Raw genomic sequence first — 20,555 nt, 5'->3', positions numbered from 1 at the left:
TAAATTACTCAGAATGAATAATAATTTGTAAAAGAAAGGATACGAATTAAAACTAGTTTATGAAAAAAGATCGCTGCGGACAGGATTCGAACCTGTGCGGGCAAAGCCCATTGGATTTCGAGTCCAACTCCTTAACCACTCGGACACCGCAGCTTGTGTGAACAGTGATACAAATCTACTAGCATGAACTGCATTCAATATTAAACGAAAAATATAAATATATTGAGCGCATAATTTTCACATTTGATTTCTTCTTTTTCTCTAAATATTTATTCCACTTAAATATAAATACCCTTGAATAAACAACACATGATTATAATTTAACACAGGATTTTCATATCCTCTCATAATTAAGTTTTAAGCGTAAACTTTACGTGAATTTTTAATTTAATAACATTCGTGGCATTCACATTTGGGATTATCTATTAGAAATAAATAGCGAAATTTGAGAGTTATTGAACCGACACAGCAAAGCGAATATAAAAAAGCGAAAGACGACGCCACCTAGGCATATTATCGCCAAACGCAGCTCTCTCACTGCATCGGTTCGATAACTTCTGTCGGTAAAAAAATTTGAACAAATTTTTAAAATTAGTTTCAAATTACAATCAATTTTTAATTCACATAGAATTATGCTGAAAATTCTGGACTTCACCATTCGTCGTTCGATTTTTTCAATAGCGAACAGGTTTGTATTAGATTTCAAGATCAATATCGAATTACAAAATAATATTTATATATACGTGTAATGAAATAAATAAGAAGTAACGCGAGTATTTTTAACTCACCTAGCCTTGTATGACGTATCGTCAAATAAAAATTAGAGTAATGTTTCTCTCTCTCTCTCTTTCTCTCTCTCTCTCTTTCTCTCTGTTGTATAATAGGATCTGTTTGTTCAAGTTAATGGCGTTACAGCACTTATGCAAGAGAAATTATGAATACTAGGTGAAAAACTTTAATAGGTTGGAAAATAGGTGGAAAACGGAAATACGAAGAAGCTGCTATTAGGCTTTTAAGATGCAAAACCGTCTGTTTGAATGAACGTTGCAAAATCGAGTTGCCATGCACAATGGCTCTCGACTCTCGGGACTTTTACTCCAGGGAAGAAAGTTGGCGTGCGCCAAAGGAAGTGGATAGTTGAGGGCTAGAATGGCTAGAATTTAACCTACATTCAATAATACCTAACGATCCCATTTAACAAATTATGATTGCAATCGTTCGGTAATCAATGAGTCAACGCTAATTAAATCAATCGTTCGCATTGATTAAGAGAACATAAATTTTTAATTTATCATCAATTTCCTCACGTCCCAACCGAAGAAGTTCAACCGTGAAGATAAGTCGAATTCAACGCTCTTGCAAATATAGCATGTGTATCTGTATATTTTTCATTTTTCTTCTTCCGGATTCAGGAGGATCGTCGCGCTAAAAACCGGTTTGCATTCTCCGTTCGTCGTTTGAATAGAAAATCATCATTTTTGTTATGACATCTTGTTGATTATGCTAGACACAAATCAGGAATGTGCTGTTATTGTTAAATATAGATACTACATTTCAGTATTTGTTATTTGATAAGAAAAGAGAATTTAGCAAAAGCAATAATCTTTCTTTTATTTTAATAACAGTAATTTGGTATTTTATGCGAGACAGGAAGGCAGTAGCGTACATCGCTTGGTGTGAATTTAATAGGTAATATTTGATTTCAGGGGAGATGAAATGTATAGATGGTATATATAGATGAAGAAAGGGAGAATAATTTTGAGGTGGGCTGCGAGTTGGTAGGTTGGCGAGTGTGGATTCGCTATTGAGGCGCGTCACACCTGTTGCCCTCGGCAGGATACCACTCGAGTGGTACGTCACTGGATTTAAGCTGCTGGCTGGCTGGCTGGCATGGCTCACCTGTTGGCCTCAGCTCAGTTCAGCTCACCGCGAGACCACCTCACCGTCAGCAGTGCCTGCCTGAGTTCTTTAGCGCTCGGTTCTAGTGGCGCTCTCCTACGCTTCTCCTCTAACACGGTGCCGGTGAATAATTCGCAAATTCTCATCCTCCCGATCAAACTACCTTTATCCTAAACCTTTTAGCCAATTCCTGCAACCCTCGTTCTTATACAGACAGCGTTCAAATTGTCCTTCCGAACCATTCCGAACTTTCTTCCATAAGAACCAACAATTCCTTCTGGAATTTCCTTCTTCACCTCACTGAGAGACCGGTAATCTCTTGACAATCGGTGATTAAGTGAGCTTTTCTCGTGTTTCTATCTTTAATTCGTCCTCGACCCTTGCATTATCCTTAGGAGCTTCCTTCAGGGACGCCCACAAAGCGGAAACAGCGGCGTCTAGCACGGATTCCAACGAAGCGCGTTAGATTGTATGTAAATTTTTGTGGAAGAGCTGAAGATTGGCAGCGAGTATATTAGCGTGCGTGGCTTGAGGGCATCAAGTGTATACCGGATATAACTCGGTATCGAATAGTATAGCTATAGTATCCGACCTTCTGTCGACAGTCTGTGGTGCTTTCGTGAAGTAGGCTTGTCGTACCGGATACGATTCGAGCACGTTCCCTCGCAAACAAGGTACGTACCTGACTGTTTACTGTTTGTGAAACCGCTCCACGTTCCTCTACGCCACTTTATTTCCCACACTAAACTATACAATGTCGATCAGCTTCTATCGATTATTCCTCAAAACAGCAAAAAAAGCATCATCAAACAATCTCACTTAACCTTTTATAATCTTTGGGTGATCAAAACTTTTAGCTTTCCACATTCGCTCTTCCCAAATCATTCCCTCTTTTATGAAACAGAACCTTTTGCACCTGGATATGCGGAGATAGAAAAAGATACGATGAATGGCTTAACAGATGGCTAAATATAAACTTGATAAGTGGGAAAATTACGTGATGTTTGATACAAAATAAAAAGACCTTTGTTGGACGATTAATATCGGATCGTGCACCTGACTATTGATGTTTCTATATTACGTGGGTATTTTTATATTTGCGGAAACCCAGCGTGGTTATGCGAGCCCACTCAAGTGCCTCGTATGCACCGATGCGTATTTCTTCGGCGAACGAATTGGACCGTGCGAAGCTTTCTGCCTCTCAGTGACAGAAATACGTTGCGTGCAATATATACTATCTAAAACTGCGGGTAGTATTTGGCTCCTGGTCAATCATTTAATTACTTTCTTCCATCTGAAAATATACACATTGAAATTCTCGAATTACCCGTGTAATTACACCACACCGTTAAAACGAAATCTCCCACTCCCGGTTTAATCGTAACGAGAAATCTTCTGCCTCGAGTCCTTGTTTTCCTGTTTTCCACCTGTATTCCCAGAGAGATTGGAGGCTGGGACTTTGGGTAAACGAGCTGAGTAATGCACCATGCGATTTACAATTGAAACAATGACGAGAAAAAGTATAATGATGGATGTAACGTGGGAGAATGATATTTTTCACCGATCTACCAAAACTTTTTAAATGTCAGTACGTTATCGTAGCCAAGTCCAAGGACTTTTGCAGAAGTTTGCTTTAATATTCTTTTCAACCTGTGCAATAAAACGTCTGCTAAAATTCTTAACGCGACATTTTCCTGTCTGATCCCAATAAAGATGAGGCTGCAAGGATAACAGTGAATGTATTCAGGAACGTGATTCTGTATACGCTCCTGCAACATACATATTTATCGAGTCATCTTCAAGACCATTCGCACAGATCGTTAAAAACATGCTGCAAGCTCTCAAACAGTCATTGTTAATTGCTACCTTCGACTTTAATCCTAATTATACGTTCACTATATGTATACAATTGTTTTTTTATTTGAACATGACGATGGAGTGAAGACAATTTGTTCGAAGTATCCTGGAGCTTTGGATTAAATTTCTTTGAATTATTAACGGTAGGGGAGTGTTGAAACCGGAGTTTGTTTTTGCTTTATTGTAAAACTTGGATAGGATCTGGAATGACTAGGCAATGTCTGGTCTAAAATCGAAGCTACATTTACGATAGTACATACAAGTATCTGTTTACGCTTTTAAAGAGGTTTGAAGATAGCTGTTACGCACTGTTATAAACATAGAGTTTACAGGCCCAATCGATTCGCGTGTAACGAGAACCGTTTACGAGTTCCATTTGGGAGGTGAATGTGAAGGCTCGATCGGCTTAAACTCTCTCCGCAAGGAATTCTTGCATGACCGTTATGGCTGTGCCATGAAACTATTTCGCGGCAGATACCACATCTCTTTTCCCACGGGGGAGACGCAACATTTTCATATAACATACACAAGGTGTCCGATTAACTCATATCAAACTGTTAAATTTAAATCGAGTGAATCAGTCTAGGGTTCAAATTCTTACGCCATTATTTTATTCAGCTATTAATTAAAAAGTTATTAAGAATTAAAAATGTCTTACTTTGAAACTTCCTATTATAGTCTTTTTATGAGTCAGCGATTATTAATCAACAGGAGCGTGTCATTGGAAATTTCTACCAATAGAAAATTTTTAATTAAAGAATTATTAACACTTAATCATTTTTTAATGAAAGGCTAAGTAAGAAAAGAATGTAAGACTTCTTTTCTTAGAATCATACACGCTCCACAAGAATTTATCAGTTTTGCACGATTAAACAACCAGACACCATGTATATGTAGTGTATACACAAAACATCGCATTAAACTCATTTTACTCTCCCCTTTTTCACTCTTGCAATTCAAGACCTCATGTTCAACGCTTCCATTCGGCTCTCTTTCCACTTTGATCATCTTACACTAAAAATAACAATAAACACTCCCTCATATTTTCTGTCGCGTAGACAAAACAAATTCAGTTTTCAGCTCCGACTCGTAAATTAATTTTAATGTCGTTGGTCTGCTTTTTGTAATCAAGCAAGCTCGTGAAAATCCGACCCAACAGGATTAAGACCATGCGGGTAACGCGAGCTTCCGTTCCTTTATCAGTATTCTGAAGTGGAAGATACTTTGCAATCTCGTTGCGATAAGCATCAAGGCCGAGGGACTAAAAGAATCGAATATTCAATGCTATTTTCTCTCATTTCTTTGTTTTTTCCATAGAAAAGCTAATCGATATTCTTTCGTGCAGTGAAGCTCGCGTTCGAACAAGTGTTGGCGATGATATATTTAATGGGAGGTTTAGTGTGATAGTGGGGTGGGGTAGGAGGAGAGAAAGCGCAAATGTGTGCTCCGGTATTATTACTTTTGTATAATGACAGGGCGATAAGTGTCAAGGCCGCGGAAAGCTATCAACCACGCTTTTGCCAAAAGTAACGATTCAATGCCACGCTTTTTACTGCCTCCGTTTTCAAGGTCTCGATGGATCGACGAATCAGACGGGGAATGAGCGAAGAGAAGCCGGAGAATAGGAAAGCCCCTAGCGTTTATTGAATTTCTGTTTATAGCAGGAAACGTTTGCTAATACGGACCCGCAACGTTGCGGGGGCGGTTGAAATATTTCTGCAAACGTGTACAAACGCGGCAACGATAAGAAAGCCGGCTGATTGCCTAAACAGTATTTGTGCTAATTTATCTTCTTTGCCATTTTTGCGGATTAACGGTACCTGCGATTTTTTCATATACCTATATATAAATAAAAGCTGTTTTTCTAGCTATAGGAATATTCTCGATAGCAGCTGACAATAAAGTTACAAAGTAAACGAATAGATAGAATAATATAAAGTGTATATATATAACATTAGGAAATAACACAGCTTAGTCACACTTAAATTTTAAGGATAATAGAAAAATGATGAGATGGTTCGATTTGATCGTATTTTGAAAATATTTGTCGAAGGATGGATAAGGCAAGTTGGGTCCAACAGCGTGAAAGGTTATAACATGATAATTCTCTCATACGCGAATGCACAGCATGCATCGCACCGCAGTTGACTGACCTCGATGTCCAGCGTGTTAGTTGTGTCGAGAGCGTAGATGTCTCCTAGCTACGTCGAGTGGGAATATCCGCTCTACAACTACAAACTAAAAACTCCAACGTAAAACATTTGAATTTAGCGAGAGCAACCGATCTTCTCAGTGATGAATTTTACATTATTCCTCTCTTAAGAAAACGGCGGTAAAATAATCTACATTCAACCATTATAAAATATCGAAAAGAGAACGTGCATTTTTTAAATGCAACCCACGGTAAATATAAGGTGCAAATTAAAATAATTCTTATGCAAACGATATTAAAATATCAGAGCATTGTGTAAAAATTTATGCTCACGTTTATAACTTCTTTTGTGAATTTTCCAAGACTGTGCCATTTCAGAGTTAATAAAAGGCTGCGAGAAGGAAACTTCAATGACTCCATCTTAAAAGTTAATGGCACTTTGTACCAAGTATGCACACACACACAGTCAACTCTATATAAAACCACGTCTGCCCGCCGGTCATCAATGTTCTAATCACGCGTTTCCCCCGTACAGGAATGGAATGGCACAAGTATAACGTCTTTGTTCCTTGTCCGAAATAAAAAAAAAAATACTACCAAGTGCATTCCAATCTATATCGAATTATCAGAGTACATATTGATAAAATTTCCTTTGATAAATCACTTTACATTTGACTTGAGCTTATAGATTATATATAATCATTGAATTATAATTTTATGTAATATCCAGCCTCTCATTACATTTAACAATGCAAATGATTAGAAATTATTAAAGGAGGAATTCACGAGCTGAGGGAAGAGTGTGCGTATGCAAATTAAAACGTGAAAATAGAACAAAAGCTAATTGCGGCTTGATTGGGTTATTTATAACATACCCTCGTTCGATATTAACGGAAATCACGCTGTCAAGTAGCTTTACGCTTAGCGGAAAAGTGCCCATTATGTGCGCCAACTAATTGAAATGAAAATTTTAATTATAGTTTTAAATACATTTCATGTTCCTTGAAAAAGTCTCGAATAATTGGACACGACTCGTAAATCGAAGGAGGAATATTTGAATGTTGAATTACTGATAATTTTATCATTGAGTCGACAAAGTCAATCTTACCACGAATAATTTAACGTGTTTAAAATTTAGTTTAAGAGTCGATTGCTATTTATGGGAGAGAAGGAGAGATATTGTATAATCACAGCGATATATTAGTGGGAGGGAAGGGGACATATTTATTTAGCTGAAAAGGATTATTACGAGATAATGTTTATTCATGGAGCTGCATTGCGTGGTGCTATAAGAGAAGTGAGAAAAGTGCAAGACGCGTGTAGAGGCGAGTGGTGAACCAATTATCCGTGTCGTGGCTCGCAGTCTCTCATATAAGGCTGTTTTGCACGGCGTCCTTTACGGTGTGCAGCCACCAGGCGATATCTCGTAAAATAAGCTTCGTGGGGTCTTTGCTATATGTACCAATAAGGAGCTATTCTGACCAGGTCAATGCTTACTGGTTTTGTGTTTCGCGCGACTCATATACAATTTTACCCTCTTTCTCATCTGTATGCATACCCTCGTACACGCACACGACACAAGTCGTGAAACGAAAATACTTTCTGGAGAATTCCCTTTTCAAAACAGCAGCAATCTCTATTAATAATTTCTTACAGATTGCTGTATATTATTGTCCTTATCGAATAATAATAAACCTCTATCAGGAAATTAAACTAATTAACATTAACGACTCCAGAAATTCTGTTTTGTTTTATGAGGCATTAAACTAATCGGTTTCATCGATTAGCTTTATCGTCGCTGCAAACTGTTCCTCCTGTGCTAAATTCATCGGTGTAAATAAGAGAGGTGCACGTGGCCTAGTTTCTTGACCAATCCTGCAGAGATGTATATATAGTATACAGCGAACATGTGTGTATTGTGTGTGCAAAGTGAGCACGCAGCATCATTGAATCTCATTGGCCAAGGTCGCGACTACTTTCTGTCCTCGTCACCCAGAATAATCTGCTGTCCATCAAAAACAATCTTAAACGAATGCTTTTAATAAAGTTTGAATTCTTTGTAGTAAGAAAAATGTATTTTTTGTTTTGTTTAGAGACGGAGCCCTCGAGCAAGGAGCATGAGAAAAAAATCAAGGGGTCGACGATGCGCGTAAACGGGCATCTGGAAAGCTCAAAGGAAGAAATGAGTGAGAAAAATATGTTTTGTATATATGTATAGAATTATAATAAATATTACCAGTATATAATAATATTACTATAGCGCTTCGCAAATATACCGAGCGATTTTACGAGTGATTAGCTTGCGGATCACGCAAGATCCTCTGTTCGATCCAATGAAATTCAAGGACTTCGTTAAAAAAAATTGAAAGAAAGAAAATTCAGCGGATGGGGAGGAGAGGGGAGGGGGGAGCCATTTGAGTGTATCGGTGCTTGGTGCTGTGTCGGTTTTACTGCTTTATATTTTTTTATTATGTAAGCTATTGAAGGTTTCTCGCACTGGCAAAGGTGTGTCTGCTCATCCTGTTCTTTCATTAAATCCGATCGTCCCGAGAAACGAATAGCCGGAGAATCTCGCTGTATCCTTATAACTCTGTTGCATCAATTCACGAATTAGATTTACTTTTAGTGCTTTAACTATTATTCCTATATAGTGCGATTAATTTTTAATAATTATTTTTATACCAACACTTATTGTTTTGTAGGTTTCTTTGTCTGGAAACAGAGAGCAGAATTTCTAATAAACGAACGTTGTTTTTAGCCAAGATTGATCAGCATGACCATGTTCGATTTTAAAATCAAGATATAGTAGCTGATAATACGAAACTAAACGCTTCGTGGTATTTTATGGGCTCTTATTATATATCGCTTACCTCAAAGTTTAGAACGTCGCAGTTTCCATAGTCTAGTAGCGTCTAATATCCCATGAAATTTACGTGAAAACTTCAAATTACCTCCAAAAGGATTTAATAAATATTTCATTTACTTAAAAATTCTCTGTCACCTCCGTTTGCTAATCACTCTCACAGTACTCAACTATTAATAATATTCTTACGAAATAGAGAAATCTTTGATATCTTGAAATATAGCTTGAAAAATATTTAGAGGCATATTAAGAGTAGGCAATTTATCGAGTGTTTATATACGTAGTATAAGGAGTAGGGATGTTAGGATAGAGATTGGGTAAAAATTAATTGATGTCTGGATGCAACTTATAGTTTATTTAGAATTTGAAGGGAATCGAAAGCGGTTAGATAAACGGATAAAAGTTGACTGGGAGAAATTATCTGATGGTAGGAAGGTCCGGGTAGTCGAATTATCTGGAGTATCTCGAACGTATTGATCGTGGCTAAGCAGCTGAACTCGGGGGCCGTCTGACAGTAGCGTCAGAGCGTTCGCACTGAAAACACACGTGTAGTTACACGCGATTCTTGTACAATAGAAACGAACAAAGCCGGTCGCTCCTAGCACCAAAAATCAAATGTCAAACTCGACGTTTCTCCTCAATCGTGAATAATTTTCCGGCCATTTTGCATCACTACCAGAAATATCCCTTTTGATCTTTTCTACCGTCTTATGATTTGACTCCGAAATTTTCCAAATCCTTTTCTCATCCATAATTCTATTATTCACGAATCGTGCTACTTTTGTTTTGATTTGCGAATTAAGTATCAATGTGCGACTGTAAATTGTGTTTTGATCGTTGATTAGGGTCGAGCTCGCTCTTATCGACTTGGGAATCATTGTGTGTGTATAGTTTGAATATAACTTCTAATAATGCTATCTCTCTCTTCTCAAAAATCTGATTTTATTATATATCTTTTCTTTAATATTTTTTTAACGCATCCAAATTTATTTTAACGATACTTTTAATTTATTATTACAATGGAAAAGATCTTTTTCACTGTAACAATAAGCTTCTTAACTATGCACTTTTAAGGATAAATTATTGCAAAACATATTTTGTATAAAGTTATATTGTTGGTAGCGTTCGAACTTTTCTTTATACTCGGAGTGAGATAATAGAGGAGAAAAAGTTGTGATAAAGGGATAACCGAGGAAATCGATCAGTGGATACCACGGTTATTGACTCCTGTAAACAACATTGAAAAAAAGAATGGAAATGTTAGAAAAATAAAACTAAAAATAATGGTAGTTTCTATTTTTATCTATCGATAAAGAGGGAGGGAGAAGCAAGTGAGGATGGAACTCAGTTATCTTTCGGTCGTTTTTTAGGAGGGTCAAATCGGAGGAGAGGGAATAGGGGAACAGAAAGAGACGGATTGAGCAGAGATAAGGACAAATACCACATGTTTTTCGTCGTATAGATACGCAACACAATTGTCGTTACATAATCCGTTGCTGCTACGCCTATGGAGAAATCCACGCCAAGCCATGCCACGCGCACGAGAAGTTGCGTGTATCGCCTCGCGTAGCCGCATCCACGAGTTTTTCCGCTTTTTCCCTCGGCATTTCAGCGTATCCACCAAGCGTAGCTTCAGATTTAATCGCACCGGTCAATTTCACTATCGACGTGCAACTTTCGCCCCTTAATTGCTCGAATCTTCAATTAATTGTGCGAAATTGATCAAAACGCGCCACTGGTGCTTGCCGGTATAACTCGAAGAGCCTCACGAAAAACTACACAAGACCTTATCTTGCCCGATAAGATTCGGTGAATCAGTGAACAACATTTAAGACCTTAGAATTCTTCAAATTTCAATCGCCTGAAATAGCATTTTCATACAGTTTTCAAACTAAAGTGCTTGACAATTTTTTAAGTTTACCTCGATCGGGCAGTGCAGTGCAATTCGATGAATTGTGATAATTTTTAATTTTTATTTCCTCTTTTTCTCTTAACTCTCTCGTTCTTGTTTTCCCATTGCAATCAGGCTTTGTTTGCTCACTTTGTCCGATTGCGAGCTGCACCTGAAAAATTCCAATTTTGTGACTGGTAGTACACTGATGAATGGCCGGATCTATTTTTATTGGTGAAATGTGATTGCAGTGAAACCTGGGAGTAATAGCAGTTCAATTGCAGAGTAATGTATGAATTTTTGTAGTATTGGTAGTCCGTGGGTGTCAATGTTGAGTGATTGGAACGACAAAGGAGGTAAATTTTGAAGGGTAAATGAGAGAAATCATGACTCGCGACCATGTAGCAGTGACATTATGTGTGCGCGCGTTTCTGAACAGTTCGATTGATTAACATATTAGTTTTGCTCGGGGTCAGCCTCCGGGTCAATCGCAATGTCCACGCCAGACACGATGGACACGATTGACGAGGCGGAACAAGCATGGCGTAAGTATTTTTTCATCCAGATTGTCTCATCCTAAAAATCGTATCCGCAATATGGCTACGTTCCTGTCTTCAATTTCAATCGCATTATTATTGCTTATATATAAACACTCTTGCGAAATATCTCAAGGCCATGCTGCTGATAAACAATCGTTTATTTGCTGCAGGATTTGCAAAAAAAAAAAAAATTAGCGTAAATATATATATATTTGGGGCAAATTAAACCTCTATTTAAAACGTTGTAATTTTTGTTCAGGTTACTTTCTTCTCGAAAAATTATTTTCTTATATTTAGTATTTGAATCTTATTGACTTGTTCCAATAATAAAAAATATATATTATAAAATAAACAAATTCTTATTCATCGATAAATGAAATCTTTTTTCGTACAAAGAAAGTCCTTCATTGGAGTAGCCGGACGTTCTAAAAATATGTTCCCACGATCTTCTTTTGCTCCTGGTTAATAATAGTTTGAAATATTTCCGAAAGCTGCTATTCACTTCTCTTAGCCCACTCTTTAACTCAGGCGCGACAATTTTTGAACGGCTTACGGCGCACGAAGGCTCAGTTGTACAATAATAAAAGACTCGGATCAATGGTGGCTAGAAGCACGAAAATATCGTGCGAATTTTATAGTAGTATTGAAGAAGTATTTTGAGCAGGTTAAAATGAAAATAAATGTAATGATTTACAGATGAGATGCTGGAGTGCGAGACTGGGACCTTACTGGTCCGAGTGGCGGACTTGGAAAGACAATCATTGGCTCAGAGGGACGAAATAGTTTGTCTTCGTGCAACTTTGGCAGATGCACTGAGACGTATCGCCCAATTGGAAAAAAAAGATAAGAGAGAAGATGAAAGAAGAATCGTGAGCTCTCCTTTAAGGAACGGGCACGTTCCTCTAAGAAGTAAGAAAGCAATATTAAAACTATTCCATAATCATCTTTATATAAGAAATCAATTGCAAATTTCGTAAAAATTATAATTACAAAAGTATACTATGGTGCACGTGTGTCTTAGTCGATTGAAGAAATTTAAGTTAAAGGCTTTATATATGTACACTAGAACGAAAAGTCAAGTTTGAAAGGGCTAAGGATCGTGTGTTAAATTAATTGCTAAATCGGGTCAAGCGTATAGGAAATACGAATAAGTTTAAGGAATGCGAATTGGTAAAAGCGTTTCCATTGTTCTCAGGTAGCCAAAACTCTTTGCCCCAAAAAGACGTGCGTCTCAGGCAGCCAACGGGAGCTGCATACCTCAGGAATTCAAGCACGGCGTCCTCGCACGATGTTAGGGACTCCAACGCCAGTCCAAGGAGACCAATCAGCTACTCCCATCCATCCCAACTTCCTCAAAGGTAACAAAATAACAAATATTAAAACTCATAAATATTTACAAGTAACCTCGACTTTCAAATATTGGAATTTTATCGCCCATGTTTCAGGAGATCCGTCCATTATCAATCAACCGGTTCCTTACACTCGGACAGCCCCAGTAGTAGTAGCGTATCGCCGGTGCCATCTCCAAGTCCGAGAGCCACGCCACTTCCGGTCTCAAGGTACATACTAAAGTATATTTTCACTCAATTAGCAAATCTCTGCTACGCATAAAGATGTTCACTTAGAGCTATTTCAAATGATGAAGAAGCTGTCCCAGTCGTTAATCAAGTTAGTTGAATGTGAAAATATGTTTGCAAAGACACTTTATTTCCTTGCTATGATTTCCCTCGATATTATAAATTGCTTAGTGTTGGCACGTTAAATTCGATTTTATTTCTTGTATCTTTAATGAATCCAGTGTTTACATTTCTCTTTTGATTGTATTCGTGGAGATTTGGAGCTTTTTGGCAAATCTTAAGTTGTGTTTGGTCGTAAGGTCCACCACCCCAAGATCAAATGTACCGCCGCAGAGCAGTTTGCGAAGGGCCAAACGGTGGTCCTCTACAGGTGATTTCACCAACTCACCACAATCACCGGCAAACAACTCCCAGCTAGCTGGTACCAGGTAAGCGGAGAGTTTTAGTTCTTTATGGCACGGCTTCGTTCATTTTATTGTTTCGAACGTTTTTTACACGCTAATTTTCAATGTTGCTTACACGGTTGGACTTGATTTTTGAACGAAACAGATGTGTTCTCTTAATATTTGCTCATAATTGGAAAGAAGATAGAAAGGAGCTTGAGTTTTGCACGGCACGTTGTCTGTTAGCATTCTCATTTATTGTAGATTGTCAGCCTCCACCAAGTCCTTGTTCAACCTCTTCAAGCCACCAACGCTGAACAACGTCAAACACGGGTAAATAAGTATTTTATTGCTTTCTCTGGCGATTATTTAACATAAAATAGACTATGAGATACGAAACGTATTTTGCGCCAGCGGCTCTCAACCTCGAAGCGTGGTCGTTTTCCACAACGTAAATTAAGTTGTTCAAAATATATATAGGTATAATTTTCTGATATTTAATTAGATAATAATAATAATAAGGGGGAGTTTGTGCGTAATAGTCTCAAAGGCTTATAGTTGGAATATTTTAAACAGGTGAGTGGGAGAACAGGGAAGCTTCTCAACATCGTATATATTAATTGCCTATGCACGATTGATCATTAATTATCGCAGTCCAAGCTTTCCTTTATTGACTCTTAAACCTGCATACTAATCAAACGGGGAAATCCAGAGGTGAGGTACCTCTATCACAGCGCCAATAAATGCGTGCATATATGATCCAACTGAGAGCAACCTGAACAGCATTTCAATTTTAAATTTGTCGCCCACACCAGTCTGTAAAGCATGGAATTACCAGCATCGGTAGCTGCTATGATCTGTATAATTTCGATAACCAACAATCATTCAATAGAAATTATATTCCCTTTTGTTGCTCATTATACAAAAAATCAATGTCAATAATTAACTAAAAATTGTGTTAAGGAGCCTTCATTTTATTTGTCTGGGAGTCGCATGACACTGAATTATGCCAACATAAAATGCGATAAAAACCTTGACTGATCTGTGTTCAACTGGAGTGAACGTAAGAAACCGCCAGTAACGATTATTTAGGGAAAAACTGTGTTAATGGCTGTATTGGATTTTTTTTTAACAAGAAAGTCTCTTAGTCAGGTTTACAGCGCTATTGGAATTCCGTATAAAGTAAATGAGGTTTACGTTGGATAGGATGACGCGCTGAAAGAAATGATTCGAGATAATGACACCTCGCTGGCTTTAAATATATTGCCAAGGCAACAGGTACGAAACCAGTCCACGTGGTTAACGGCTCGTTTAGCGTATTATAGCGATAGTCATTTGGTAAAAGAAAGTGAATCGCGAATTCCTCTTGTTATCCAGCTTGCCGGGTGGTTCATCGTCTGCCTCGTTAAACCGGAAGTGGTTCGAGGAAATATCTGTGATTCCTATCACACTATGCGTGTTTTTTTTTTATTTCCCTAAAGCATACACGCGATATTATAATCAAATTAATATTTACCATTAGCATATTAGCGTTGCATACCGCCGGTATTTGTAGAAATTCTTCGATCCGTGAAATATTTGAACCACATTCCTCATGGACAACCGTAATTCGTCCGATGACCATAATCGTAAATTTGGTTTGCAAAATGTAGGGGCTTGATTGCATTAAGAATGAGATTTAAAAGTTGAGGAGAGAAAAATAAGTGGCAATGACGTAACTGGCGAACCACGGTCGAACGAGTAGCAGGCAGGCAGGAATAGTAAAGGTGCGTTCATAAGAGGATGAGTCACGCGAACGAGCTCTCGTCCTCGGAGAATTAAATTGTAGCGATCCTCTCAGTAAAACTTCAACTACGGCTGCCCTCGCGTCGTCGCGTCGAGTTTGGTCAGGCTCGAGAGAAGCCAATTGTTTCGTCAAACCACCCGATCTACAAGGTATATGAGACTCGTTTTTGGGCTTCCTTCGTTAAGCTTTCACAGACAAGTGGGTGTGGTTTAAAGCAAATCGTTGATCATGTCGAACGACAATTTCGTCGAAAATATCTGAGCAAGGGAAATTGGTTGCACTTTTTATTACTAAACAAACTTACTTATGCTTTAATTGGATTGCCTATATATATATATATATATATTTAACGAGTTGGAAAGGTGATTGGGGGTAAAATCGGGATGTATATAATATTTTTCTTGCAATTTTTTAGCACGAGAGACATGCAGTACAATGAAGAAGAAGGTACGGTTCGTATGTATTTGCGAGGAAGACCGGTGGTCTTGCACGTACCGACGCCAATGATGGATTCTTACGATCTGCACAAAGTCAGCACGCCGCCTCAAAAGAAACTGAAGATCGACTGGGTGTACGGTTACCGTGGCAGGGATTGCCGTAGCAATTTGCACCTTCTTCCAACCGGCGAAATTGTCTATTTTGTAGCTGCAGTGGTTGTCCTTTACAACAAGGAGGAGCATAGCCAGAGACACTATCAAGGACACACGGACGATGTCAAATGGTGAGAACCAAAGAAGAGAACCTAACTCTAAATGAAATGATAAATAACTCATTATTTTCTTTTAAATCATGCAAATAAGAGCGCCGTTTGTCTTAATTCATAACCGAATTTTTAATTTATTTTCTAGCATAGCCATTCACCCTAACAAGCTTGTCGTTGCCACTGGTCAGGCTTGTGGAACTGATCGGCGCGAAGCTCTGGTAAGGCTCGGTTGCAAGTTAATTTTCGTCAAGTAAAATTATTAGAATGATCGCTTTAACGAAGACATCGCTTATTTGCAGCCTCACATTAGAATATGGAACTCTGTAAGTCTTACGACTTTGAGCGTGATCGGTAATGGTGAATTCGATGGTTCCATTTGCTGTTTGTCGTTTTCGAAAGCCGATGGAGGTACTTATCTGTGCGCTGTGGAGGAGACTGCGGATCACACCATCTCCATCTGGGACTGGCAGAAGAGTGATCGTGGTTCTAAGGTCACGGAAACAAAGGTGTGTATCCTGCCGCAATGTTTCTCGAGTTTTTATATTTGGATTTTGTCGCAGCATAACTTACGATATTTGCTATATTTTTCTTTACCTCAGCAATATTGAACAAATATTTTTGTAAATAGGGATAGACCGTTGATCCTTGATCGCATGATTTCTCTCTGATATTGTAGTTTGTAGGAAATAGTTTGGTAGTAGAGAGGGAGGGGGGGGGGGGGAATGATGGTTTTGTTCGGAAGTGAGGTATTTAACGGGCGTTGATCACGAATTGCAGTGTTCTGTCGACACGGTGGTATGCGCCGAGTGGCATCCGCTGGAACGGAACCAGATCGTCTCCTGTGGAAAGGGACACGTATCCTTTTGGTCCTTGGACAATGGTGGAATGCTCTACAAGCGAATAGGCGTATTTGAAAGCAGAGAGAAGCCCAAATATGTAACCTGTGTGGCCTTTAATCAAAATGGAGATGTTCTGACTGGTGACAGTAATGGGAATATCATTGTTTGGGGTAGAGGTGAGATTATCTATTTTATCCACATATTTGTTTAAATGACAATTAAGGGCAATTTCGCATAGATCATCGATCATAATCTTTTTTCAGGTACAAATACAATTGCAAGACTAGTCAGGAACCTCCACGAGGGGTCAATCTTCTCGATTTGTGTGCTGAAGAATGGCAACATTGTCTCTGGTGGTGGCAAAGATGGGAAGATTCTGCATTTCAATGGAAATCTCGATTTAACTGGAGAGGAAGCTCACGTAAGTAGTTTTTATTATATCAGTATAAAATAAGTTGTGAGACTAAAATTAATTTTAAATTTAAATTTGCAGATCGAGGATCATTTTGGAGGCATTAGAACGATCTCTGAAGGCAAAGGTTCACAGTTGTTAATTGGTACAACGAGAAATTGCATTCTAGTGGGTAGCCTGGACTTGGGATTCACGCCAATTATACTTGGACACACGGAGGAAGTTTGGGGCTTAGCATTTCACCCTCACTTACCACAATTTGCTACGGCTGGTCATGACAGATTATTGCAAATGTGGGACAGCCTTAGTCACACCGTTGATTGGAGTAAAGATATTGGTGTATGTACACCATCTTCTCACTGCACACAAAAAATTATGTTTTTTATTTTAGATTGTATATTAAAGTTATAATATTTTATAGGAGCAAGCTCAGAGTATAGGATTTTCTCCAGACGGTAGTGTATTGGTGGTGGGGTGCGTTTCTGGAAAATGGCTGGCTATTGATAGCCACACGAGGGAATTGTACACTCACCATACCGATGGATCAGAACCTATTCAAGTACGACAATAATTGCAAGAGTTTGTTTTATAAAAATATTAACTTTAATTGAATTGATTTAATGTTTGCTCCTTAGGTCGTTCAGTTCTCGCCGGATGGCTCACTTTTGGCCCTTGGCTCGAGGGACAATCATATTTATATTTATCAAGCAAACGAAAGTTCAACCAAGTACAGTCGAGTTGGACGTTGCATGGTAAATATAAATATAAGCTTTCTTACCGTTCAATTCGTAATTATTAAGAACTTAACCCACCTCTTTCTCCCCTATAGCATTGATTCATTCAGCAGGAGTTTACAATTGTTACTGAAAAAGTTTATTCTGTCCATTCTAGCCAAAGCGGATTCGAAGATACAGAGTAAGGCTTACGTTCTGGCCACACTAGAGCTCGAATACTCGAATCGAATCATTTTACAATTGATTAGAGCTTTTCTTTTTTTGGATAGACCTAGCACGCACTCTAGAAAATTTTGCACGAAAATATCAACACCCTGATCATATTGACACTCATATTAGCTTAAATAGTAAGAAAAGAAAGGCTTGAAAATTAGCATTGAATATTTGCAATTTCAGGGCCACTCGAGTTTTGTTACTCACCTGGACTGGTCAGCGGATGGTCAGCATTTGAGAAGCAACAGTGGAGACTACGAGCTTTTATATTGTAAGTTAATATTATTTTTTCGCTGTATTTGTAGAAATAATTGTTAAACTTAATAAGCGCAAAGTTAATCGTCGATTTTTTCTGAAAATGTATCTTTGAATGATCATTGTAGGGAATCCAGGAGTATGTCGACAAATAGCACAATCATCGACTCTTAGGGATGTCGAGTGGCATACTCACACTTGTGTTATATCTTTCGAAACTATTGGTATTTGGCCAGAAGGTGCAGATGGTACTGATATAAATAATTGCGCACGTAGCAGCAATGGAAAACTATTGGCTACCGGTGATGACTTTGGAAAAGTTAAATTGTTTTCGTATCCTGCTTGTCAACCGAAGGTACGCAAAGGAAACCATTATTTTCCATGACTTTATGTCTCAACATTACTATACCGTTTCTTCGCTGCTAAATAATTCTCTTTCGTTTAATTCATTTAGTCACTCTTCCATGCCTACGGTGGTCATTCTAGCCACGTCACAAACGTATGTTTCCTACGAGACGTTTCGCGTTTGGTGTCAACGGGAGGAAGTGACACCAGCGTCATTCAGTGGGAGATTCACTAATTTTACCAGAAAATTATCATCAACAATTATACAAAGGCTACAACATTCTCAAAGTGCACTTCTCAAAATTTAGCTAATGGCATGAATGATAAAACGAAATAATGCTACAAGCATCTGTACTCCAGTCTATTTAAATCATGCTTCGATTAGAAACATTTATAACCAGCGACCAAAAATGTTACTCGAAATTTCGAACCTATGGATGTCAGAATATTATTGTTTATTTTTTTCCATTTCTCGACTAACTATTCTTCTGTAAATATGAGAATCTTTCGAGATTTTTCATGAATACGAATAGAAGACGACTCGGTCTTCACGAATAACTATTATATTTCAGACTCGTATTCATAATTAGTCACACTCTATCTTTAGGTTTTGTATAAGTCCATCCTTCAATAGTTTCTTGTTTTGCGACTGTACTTACATATAACTAGCACAGTATGAACGATTTTAATATTATTTAATGATGATTTTCACACAAATAATATAAATTCGTAGCGATTTTGAAAAAATATTTTTTCTTTTTTTTTTTTAATGTGCTAAAATTTTAACTTAGTTTTTACAAAGCTTTTAAAAAGCGCACGTATATTTTAGGTTTGGTTTTTGAACCTTACATTTTTACATTCAATATAGCGTAACATACATTACGTATACTATAGAGTTCTTCATCAAGTGCAAGCTGAAGTGACATTTTTGTACGCTTTTCTACTGTTTTTCATCTGTTTCCCTGCACTTTCTCAAATGTAAGAATGGATAAGTATATAGACGAAAAATATGGAAAATTGTATCCTAGCTTGTGCACTTTATTTAAATAAACTATAGTACAAGTAGCATATATTATATCATTTTGAGTGTAAAATTGCAGGCGATAAAAACAAACCTTTTTATATATTCATTTTCATTTAAACTGAATACGGCAAAATTGTTGATGATTAGGTACACGAAGATATTTTCAAGTACATTTTGCTGTGTGTGTGTCCCCTCAATTGTACGGTCATATATTTTTATTCCTGGGATAAATAAATTAGTTTAGACGTAAAATTACTATGTGACCATTAAAATGCACCTGAGGATTAATCATCTTTCCTGGGAATGAAAAGATTAGACAATACAACTAAGGGCACGCAGCAAAATTTACTTTAACATTTTCTTTGTTAATTGGAAAATTTTCGACTACGATTTTGAGTTACATCGTGGATAAGTTTTAGGCTTAAAAGTAACATGCAAATTAAAAGAATTGATTGAAAATACGTTTTAATTAAAAAAACGATGTATTTAAGATTGTTGAAGCGTTGGACTCGTATGTATGTATATGGACTTTTAGGATGTTAATTTGACACGTAACAGCACCGTACCGTAATATATGCCGTCCAATAACGAATCGCATAGTCCATAAATCGACGGGTATAAATCTAGCAGGTCGACTTTCAATACAAGAATGGAGAACCTGGTCGATATAAGTAATGCGTGGAATTTTCCAAGCGTATATTTATACTGTGGAAGAACGAAATTATTGATTGAATTTGATGATAAACAGATTTCTTTGACTGTCGAGAAAGTATCTGATATGTGGAAAGATTTCATAAATTCGATTATTGAGGGCAGTTCAGTGGAAAAAGTGTACATAGAATTTATTTTCTATTAATTTGCAGGTGTCTCTTTAGCGCAAAATTCTATTTGGTATAAACTATTAATTACCAAAGTTTTAGAGACCGTATAAAATCAATCTAATCTATTTTGAATCATTGTCGCCGTGTAAGATACAACTACATATTTTTATTTATGTTACGCCAAGAACTACTATGTATGCATAAATGTGTTTCACGGTAAATAAACTGCCTGAAGGGGAATAATTGCATTCTAACTTTGAAT

At 37.6% G+C, this 20,555-nt stretch overlaps 1 protein-coding gene and 1 non-coding gene across 4 annotated transcripts; one reads left to right on the top strand and one right to left on the bottom strand.

The window, feature by feature from the left end:
* Window positions 1-71: 71 nt before the first annotated feature.
* TRNAS-CGA (transfer RNA serine (anticodon CGA)) lies at window positions 72-153 on the bottom strand. The gene has a single exon. It is a non-coding gene; the product is annotated as a tRNA-Ser (tRNA).
* Window positions 154-1,913: 1,760 nt separating this feature from the next.
* Window positions 1,914-20,536, top strand: LOC136773543 (echinoderm microtubule-associated protein-like 2). Of its 3 annotated transcripts, none has more exons than XM_066727290.1 (18): window positions 1,914-2,573; window positions 8,002-8,094; window positions 11,898-12,110; window positions 12,397-12,559; window positions 12,647-12,760; window positions 13,078-13,206; window positions 13,426-13,494; window positions 15,363-15,668; window positions 15,796-15,868; window positions 15,950-16,156; window positions 16,428-16,665; window positions 16,753-16,910; window positions 16,983-17,240; window positions 17,323-17,460; window positions 17,537-17,653; window positions 18,032-18,119; window positions 18,232-18,458; window positions 18,558-20,536. In XM_066727290.1, exons 2-18 carry the CDS (start codon window positions 8,052-8,054, stop codon window positions 18,681-18,683), a joined length of 2,667 nt encoding a protein of 888 aa, XP_066583387.1. In that variant the 5' UTR covers window positions 1,914-2,573; window positions 8,002-8,051; the 3' UTR covers window positions 18,684-20,536. The 3 variants fall into 3 exon arrangements, with proteins under 3 accessions (XP_066583387.1, XP_066583385.1, XP_066583386.1); XM_066727288.1 differs by lacking the exons at window positions 1,914-2,573; window positions 8,002-8,094 and adding exons at window positions 11,069-11,207; window positions 17,793-17,816; XM_066727289.1 differs by lacking the exons at window positions 1,914-2,573; window positions 8,002-8,094 and adding an exon at window positions 11,069-11,207.
* Window positions 20,537-20,555: the final 19 nt, after the last annotated feature.

Source organism: Prorops nasuta, unplaced genomic scaffold (genome assembly GCF_024137725.1).
Source record: "Prorops nasuta isolate Cenicafe-Biocafe unplaced genomic scaffold, Cenicafe_Pnas_1.2 PNAS00005, whole genome shotgun sequence".
Taxonomy (NCBI): Eukaryota; Metazoa; Arthropoda; class Insecta; order Hymenoptera; family Bethylidae; genus Prorops; species Prorops nasuta.
This window is presented reverse-complemented; position numbering and strand designations above follow the sequence as displayed.